Raw genomic sequence first — 8,439 nt, forward strand, 5'->3', positions numbered from 1 at the left:
CGTGAGGGCCAGGTGCGGGACGTCGTTCTCCAACAAGGCAGGGGCGCGGACGACGCGGAGACGGCCGGATCCGGGCGGCGAGGAGGCAAACGGCGACTGGACTAGCAGTACAAGAAATATGTCAACTTGTGACCTTGACTATTGGTCACTGAAAGGTCATTGTTTTTTATTTGCGATCTTTTTGTGACCAAAAACAGATGGTCAAAAATTGGCGGTCGTAAACTGAAATTAACGACCTTCTCTATAAGAAGGTCGTAGACGTTTACGACCAAAATATGTCTACTGTTTTGTTTTGGTCACTAGCAGCCTCCCCAGGCCACGTAGGCATCCGACGTGGCAAAATTGCGACCAATTGAGAAGGTCGTTGATAAGATTCAGCCTGGTCCGATTGAGTGTTTTACATGGGCCAAGCCCAACAATTCAGTCTTTTTATATTATTTTTCCGTCAATTTTTGATCGGCTTCATGGGCCAAGCCCATTATTGCAGCCTTTTTATTTCCAAGGTCGTGATACTTTCTTGGACCATTCCTTTTTTTGTTGGCATCTATTTCTCGATTGGGCCTCGGCCTTATTACAGTCCATTTCCTTATTTTTTAGTTTTTTCCTGTAAATATTATTTGGAAAATCACCTTTTTATATGCCAAATACTATTAGGTCCCACTTGTCAAGTTCTAATTAAAGACAGCCAATGTTTCAATTTCCACACAATTATTTCAGTCAAAACAGCAAACAAATGAGAATTATCAAACCACATGCCAATATTGGCAATAGCACAATCTTTACATAATTCATTTCACCATTACATGTGATACCATCACAACATATAAACCTACTACAAATACACTCCAGTCTTCTTCACTTTCAAGCTGGAGCTCTTTACATGAGAGGAAACACCATTTCTGGATATGTCCGTACAGGCTGAACAAAGGCATCTAACAATTAACCAAAAGAGTTAGAAACAAAATAAAAACAAATATAGAAAGCAGCTAGGGACTAAATTATGAACCATCTCTACATGTAACATGTAACCATAATAACCACAAGGACTAGCTGTTGCATGAATACCAAAACTTCCAGAAATGGTTGTTCAGAATACAAGAAGGCATAGTTGTTGCATGTATACCAAAACTCCCAGAATGGTTCTAGATGTTGAACGCAGAAAACGATTTAATCTTTGATGGTTCATTGAGCACGACACGAACGATTTAAGATAACAAGACATATGTTCTACACTAATTTTACACAAATCATTATCAATTACAATTTACAACAGACTTAAAACAAAACACCATAGCTTCTGCATCACATAGGGAATCAACACAATGGCATCATGGCCCATCGACCAAAGAACAAAAGAAAATAATGGGATAGACCGGAGACTTATCTAGTCAGAGAAGATAGCGTTGATGTAGTTGCAGCACAGCTACCTCAAGACTGTGAATGTGGTGCCATGGTCGGGGTTGATGCGCTCGAGCAAGGTAAGATTCATGGCCTCGTCGGGTCTGCGAGAATAAGAAAAGTATTAGCTATATTGCCCAGTAGGACTAGCTAGCATCCAGAGCATGCATTGACTGGACACATATTCCCTTTAACAAAATGACAAGAGTCCAAACCCCACCGCGAAGGGCCCAGGTACAAACTGTCAATATAGGTAGCATCAATTAAAAGACTATAATGATAGCGGCCCATCCAAACAGCAGACAATGTAGGAAAAAGGAGGGTCTGAGGAGAACAATAGACTAATCCAGAAGCAGAATTTGGCACCTACACAACCTAACTAATAATGCTTGCAAGAACAACCAGACAATGATGGATAAGGACATATAATCTGCAGATATCCAATAATCCAATCGCAGGCATTCACAAACAGTACATGTCACACTCCCAGGACATATGGTTTTGTTACCACAGGGTTTCCTCATAAACTATTCTCTACAAGACAGGGACATTTGCAGCAACAACAAAAGCAAATTCGTGTTTACCTTGGGTCAAAGTCTATGGGGAGCTCAATCAGAGGTCCAACAGAAGCCCCATCCAGGAGGGCTCACATAGATCTTTATGCTGTATCAGAATTAACACATATTTTAGATGACAGAAATAGAATCCTGAACACACCAGTAATAATCGACTTCTGACTAGCAACGGCAAACAGATTCAGGCACAAGCAATTTTATAGCAGGATGAAAAATCTATGTGCAGAATTCATGAATGAAATTATAGTAGTAGCACAAAGGACCCTCACAGACATTTGTAATAGTATGCAAAGGTAAATAGAGTTCCCAGCAGACAATGTATTCCAGTTATTAAACAAATTCTCACCAAGATAATCAGTACAATGGTGAACCAAACACTGTAATAATCCAAAGCCGATACTAATAAGCAGCAGGAACCTCCCTACTTTTGTGACATAAAACTAATATCAGACCAATTTTGTACCAAGTTGTACATAATCAGTGACGTGCAGCATGGGAATGTCCAACAGTCAGTTGTTAAAAATGTTCAACAACCTTTTAGTTAACTATAAGAGGGCTTGTAGGCTTTCCAAACTATTAATTGACAGAACCCAAAATTGTATAACGAGATCACATTTTTATTATATGACAAAAAGTTAACTAAAGCCAACAAAACAGTAAGGATCAGTGAAATATTAACGTTGACACGTTTACATATTGTGGATGTGGACATCGACATCATCAAGGAGCAGGGGTTAATAATGGACAGGTTTAATCTAGACATCTACTAGTTAAATCAACTTGATTAGCGTCCGAGCTCTATACTGTTTACCACTCACTCAGACTCAGCGGCACCTACTTACCAGTCCTAAATTGACAAGAGAATGCAGTTGGATTTGCTGTGGAGCATGTGTGTGTAATACGTACTAGCAACGAAATGAAGTGTCGATTGGAAAATTCCCCGTCGACGGGTGAGAGCTGAGAGGATGATTTTGCATGGGAGGGAGTGGAGTGGTGAAAAGTGTACAGTGTTGCTCATATTTCTGGCTTTGGCATAGCAGAACACAAACTGAATAAAAATGACTTAGTTCGCCCACTTGAATAAGAATAGCAAGTCATGAAACTACTAGCGCCAACCCACAGATAATGTGTATAGAAATGGTAGCTAGAAACTGACCCAGTACCACGTGAATGATATTTATAGATGATTCATGAAACGAATATGCCCCCCCTGAATAGTTATTAACAGGACTTAAAAGTGTATAAGAATTCACCTTCTATTACTCCCTCCGTCCCATAATTTAAGAATTTTTTGCAAGCAATGTTAGCTTGCACAAACGTCTTATATCGTGGGATGGAGGGAGTATTTGACAAGAAGGTAACTAACGCCAACAGAGCAACAAGGACCAGTGCAATATTAACATTGACACATTTTATATCCCGTGGAGGTAGACACCATCAAGAAATAGGGGTTAGTTAATAATGGACAGGTTTCAACTAGTTAAATCAGCGTCCGAACTATATACTGGGTTCCACTTGGACGATGTTGGCGCCAGCCAGCGGCGCTTGGTCCAGCAGGGGCAGCAGCAAAACAGGCAGAGGCACCAGCTGCTGGCATAGGTGGCGAGGATGACCTGGTTGATGAACACCAGGAACACCCCCAGGATGCCGAGACCCGTCGCCGACGGGCTCCGGTACACGCAGTTCGTCCCGTTGTACTGCACGGACTAACATATACTCAGTTAGCACAGATCTATCGAATTGATGAGAAGAGAATTGTGATGTTCAATCTTGGATCCATGCCTTGGAGCTGTAGTTGTTGGCGACGAAGCCGAGGGTGACCGCGACGGAGCCCAGAAAGCCCAGGACCATGCACACCAGCACCGCATCTTTCTCCATGTTGCCCGTTCTCCTTTTTCTTCTGGATGAACTATCAGCAGTTAGAATCACATTGGACTGTTTTACACAGATGTATAAAAACAGGGTCTTATAAATGTGCAAAAGTTCTTACAAATGCTTGTCATGTACAGGGCACAAAATTTGTATTCCGAAAACTTGTTGACTGAATCGTGCCTTGACGGCCTCGCGCATTGAACTATAGAAGTCAAGCTTTGCCGAGCTCTATTTCTACTTTTGTACATAATTTTTCGGCATTTGTATAGACACCTTATTCCATCAGTTAAGTGACTCACCGAACACTTGCTTGTCCCCCTAACAGGACATAACTGAAATTTCCATGTCCCCCTAACAGGACATAACTGAAAGAGTCCTTGCAAGATTAATGTCCACAGCATGGTGAAAGCCAGGCAAAACTACCATACGCCTAGTGATTACCTTAACAAGAAGTCATATAGCAACAAGTAAAACACAGATGAACCCCTGAACATCAAACAATCTTCAGATGTTGTTGTTCTATACACCCAACCTACAACAATTGCGGCTACACCCAAACTACAGCAGCAGTTCTACCAGATGGAGTCAGTTGTCTCACCTACAGAAGCTCACCAGGAGCGAAGTTGAGGAGGGCTGGGGAAGGAGCAGCTGGATGCAGGTCGGGGACGTTGTCGAGGAAGGACGCTGGCAGAAGGAGCAGCACAACCGGCCTTGAGGTCCAGCGCGTCGACGGCCTGCCTGGCGTCGGGTGCCCTTGCGGAGATGCCAGAGGAGGAGGCTGGTGAAGCAGCAACGACCGGGATCGACTGCTAGGGTGGAGTACAACAAACATGGCCGCCCCCTCCTCCGAGGAGACGATGGACCCCTCCCTACAGCGCGAGGTGGACGGGGGCCGTCCGAGGATCCAGCTGGACGGAGCGGCGTGCATCGAAGCACGCGCGCGCCGGCGAGCCAGCCGGCCGCGACGCCAAGGCTGCAGGGCGGCGGTGCATCTGTCGGCAGTGAGGTTCGGCAGTGCCCTGGATCTGCTGCGGGAGGTGCGGAACGATGGGCTGCGCGCGGATCTGGCGTCGTCGGGCTCGGATGAATGGGCGGCGAGATAGGAGGAGAGGAGGGATGATGGGCGGCACGCGCTCGGAAGGAGTGGTGCTGGTGGCGGCGCGAGGGAGAGGTGGCGGCGGCAGATGGATGGATGGACGTGTGCCATGTCATCGATCCATGGCACATATGTTTCCACCAATGATGATTAAGCTTATGCAATTGTTTTTTTTTCTTTTGTTTCTCTTACATATTTTCTCACCAATGTAAATAACATATCCAATATTAGTTGCAAAAGGGCACCACTTCATTTTTCAAAAACATTATACCATATTGACTAACTCGGGGAGGTTTCGTTGCAACTCCGGCGACCCCTGACAATATTACATCACAACACTGGTGGCCCGACAATGCTTCATTGCAACTCCGTCGGTCCCGACAATGTTGGATCACAGCACCGGCAGTCCACGGTGATGCTATGTTGCATCACCGTTGACTATTGCAGCACCACCTTCTGCTGCAACCCCCAGCGGCCTTGCGACACCATCGTCGTGTGCATGACCGATGGCCACTACCCAGCAGCCTGCGGCGCCACGCATCACTGCCCCACACCATGAGCTTCAACACCCCTCACATCAACAAATCGTCACCACTATCGTCGAACCGCAGCCATCACAGCAGCGGCATCTTCGCCGACCGGGGGGGAGAGGGCACAGACTGAGGAGAGGTTATCAAGGAGAGAGGACATGAAGGTTGCAGAGGGGAATAGCGAGAGAGGAGCAAGATTATCCCCCGATTCAAAAGGATGAAGAGGACAAATAACAAACCTGGACTATGATAACTATCTTAAAAAAGTGTTCATGGCTTAAATGACTGATGTTATGGCCACATTCATGGCACGGTTTGTTCAGATGATCTCAAATTTTGCACAAGTATGCATCTTGAAATTCCGAACAATGTTGCTTAAGGGAGTTTTCATTTTCTTTGCACGGAAAATTCATTTTCCATTCTCCGAGTGCCCAAAATGAGTTTTTTTGTGAAGGACCTACCATATATTTGTTGCAAAATTGAACCAAATAAATATTATAAAATACTAGGCCAAAATTAATTCACGATTGAGCAAATGGTTGGGTGTCAAAAGTTTTTATCCACCTCTCGTGAAAAAGACAAATTTCCGCTCATTCAGGAGGAAACGGGTCAAATTTGAACTGCAGCTACCTCATAGTTTGCTCTTTATTTTTTCAAAAAATCATTTCTAGGTACATAAGTATCTATTTAATCAGAGAAATATCAAAAGTTTTCCAATATTCAACCACTAGCTAGGAACGGTCAAACCTGCCGTTTTGATCGCATTTCGAAACGGGCATAAAAAATTCAAAAAAAATCAAAAATTGGAAAACCTTCGCATTGTGTCATTATATGTGACCAAGTTTCCAGAAAAATAAATAAATTTGTAATACGGCAATTATTTTTAAAAAGTGTTCTTAGAAACGAGCTATCATGCGTGAAGATTCAGGGTTTTCAAGCCAAATGATCAATCTTATGGCCACATTCATGACATAGTTTGTTCAAATGATCTCATATTGTGCACATGGGTGCATCTTGGAATTCCAAACAATGTTGCCGAAGGGAGTTTTCATTTTGTTTGCACGGAAATTTCATTTTCCATTTTTTGAGTGCCTGAAATGAGTTTTTTTTTGTGAAGGACCTGCCATATATTTATTGCAAAATTGGACCAAATCATTTTTCTAAAATACTAGGCCATATTTAATGCACAATTGACCAAATGGTTGGGTGTCAAAAGTTTTGATCCACCTCTGGTGAAAAAGACAAATTCCCGCCGATTCAGTTGGAAGCGGGTCAAATTTGAACTGCAACTGCCTCATAGTTTGCTCTTTATTTTTTCCAAAAATCATTTATAGGTACATAAGTATCTATTTAATCAGAGAAACACCAAAAAAATTCCAAGATTCGACCACTAGCTAGGAACGGCCATGCCCGCAGTTTTGACCGCATTTTGAAACGGGCATAAAAAATTCAAAAAAAAAAAAATTGGGAAACCTTCGCATTGTGTCATCATATGTGACCAAGTTTCCAGGAAAAATAATAAACTTATAATACGGCAATTGTTTTAATAAAGTGTTCTCAGAAATGAGCTATCACGCGTGAAGATTTAGGGTTTTCAAGCCAAATGATCAATCTTATGGCCACATTCATGGCATAGTTTGTTCAAATGATCTCATATTGTGCACAAGGGTGCATCTTGGAATTCCAAACAATGTTGCCTAAGGGAGTTTTCATTTTCTTTGCACGGAAAATTCATTTTCCATTTTTCGAGTGCCCGAAATGATTTTTTTTGTGAAGGACCTACCATATATTTGTTGCAAAATTGGACCAAATTAATTTTATAAATTACTAGGCCATATTTAATGCACAATTGAAAAAATGTTTGGGTGTCAAAAGTTTTGATCCACCTCTGGTGAAAAAGACAAATTCCCGCCGATTCGGGAGGAAGCGGGTCAAATTTGAACTGCAACTGCCTTATTGTTTGCTCTTTATTTTTTCCAAAAATCATTTTTAGTTACATAAGTATCTATTTAAGTATAAATACATGGTTTGGTGGTGATACATTGAGGTTTGGATGGTGGCCCAGGGCCCCAACTCCAAATCACGTGAACTCGCATGCCTGGTGCGTGGTCACCGCGTGACCTTGGCGTTGACATGCATTCTGGGAGGCCTAGGCATGTATAGTGGGTTGGGCACTCCCCAGGGAGGTTCTAGGAAGAAAATTGCAACAGAAGAATCTCACGAGGAGACCGACCTATGCTCAAAGATGAATTAGCAGCCAAGTGTTTGATTGGTAGTACAGGAAATGCACATGGCCAATGGGCCTGAGTTTTGGCTGAGGATGATCATATACTAAGAAGAATGTCTTCGAAAATTTTCAGATCAAAAGGAGGATCCTAGGTGGTACTTGCTTTGCAAAGTACCACACTGGACAGAAATATGAATGTTGAAGCTGGGCTCAAAATAATGAATGGATTGAGCTGAAATTTGGTGGAGGATGGTTATTTGGGCATTGGAAAGCACTGTAGAAAATTCATTCCATTTGGACATGCCAAAGTGGTACTTCCTTCACAATGCTCTTCTATGGACAGAAACTTGGGAAAACTAGTGAGAGAAATTGGATGAATGAAATGAGCTCAAATTTGGTTTAGGTAAGTTACATAGGTATGGTCATGCCTTGGTAGATTTTCATATCATTTGGGTAAGCCTAGCTAGTACTTACTTCACAAAGCTTCCCTTGAGGTAGAAACTTTGGAAATTTCATGAGAAAGATTTACTAGGAAAATGGAGCTGAATATTATCATGTGGCAATTATTTGGGTATGGAAGAGTGCCCAAAGAGTTTGAGGGTAATAGGAGGGGTCTAGATAACACTTACTTTGCAACGTGCCAATCTGGCCATAAAATATAAAATGAACCTGGGCTCACATAGATGATTTGACTGAGCTACAATTTGGAGGAGGGTGATAATTTGGGCATATGAAGAAACT

The 8,439-nt window shown here is 42.6% G+C and overlaps 1 protein-coding gene across 1 annotated transcript; it reads right to left on the reverse strand.

Annotated features, from left to right (window-relative positions):
* Nucleotides 1-711: 711 nt before the first annotated feature.
* LOC125528732 lies at nt 712-5,031 on the reverse strand. Its single transcript, XM_048693171.1, has 5 exons — nt 4,444-5,031; nt 3,756-3,882; nt 3,479-3,679; nt 1,983-2,061; nt 712-1,502 (listed from the first exon to the last, which is right to left on the reverse strand). The coding sequence occupies exons 2-4, from the start codon at nt 3,849-3,851 to the stop codon at nt 2,011-2,013; spliced, it is 348 nt and encodes a 115-aa protein (XP_048549128.1). The 5' UTR covers nt 3,852-3,882; nt 4,444-5,031; the 3' UTR covers nt 712-1,502; nt 1,983-2,010.
* Between the last annotated feature and the right edge of the window lie 3,408 nt (nt 5,032-8,439).

The sequence above is a fragment of the Triticum urartu genome, unplaced genomic scaffold (genome assembly GCF_003073215.2).
Source record: "Triticum urartu cultivar G1812 unplaced genomic scaffold, Tu2.1 TuUngrouped_contig_5072, whole genome shotgun sequence".
NCBI lineage: Eukaryota > Viridiplantae > Streptophyta > Magnoliopsida > Poales > Poaceae > Triticum > Triticum urartu.

What these genes read in the sequence shown, in the direction of transcription:
- LOC125528732 (XM_048693171.1), bottom strand. Translation starts at nt 3,851, where the DNA reads ATGGAGAAAGATGCGGTGCTGGTGTGCATGGTCCTGGGCTTTCTGGGC. An exon ending in CCAACAACTACAGCTCCAAG is followed by an intron (nt 3,680 to 3,755) that starts GCATGGATCCAA and finishes AGTATATGTTAG; the next exon opens with TCCGTGCAGTACAACGGGAC. An exon ending in CATCGTCCAAGTGGAACCCA is followed by an intron (nt 2,062 to 3,478) that starts GTATATAGTTCG and finishes ATTCTGATACAG; the next exon opens with CATAAAGATCTATGTGAGCC.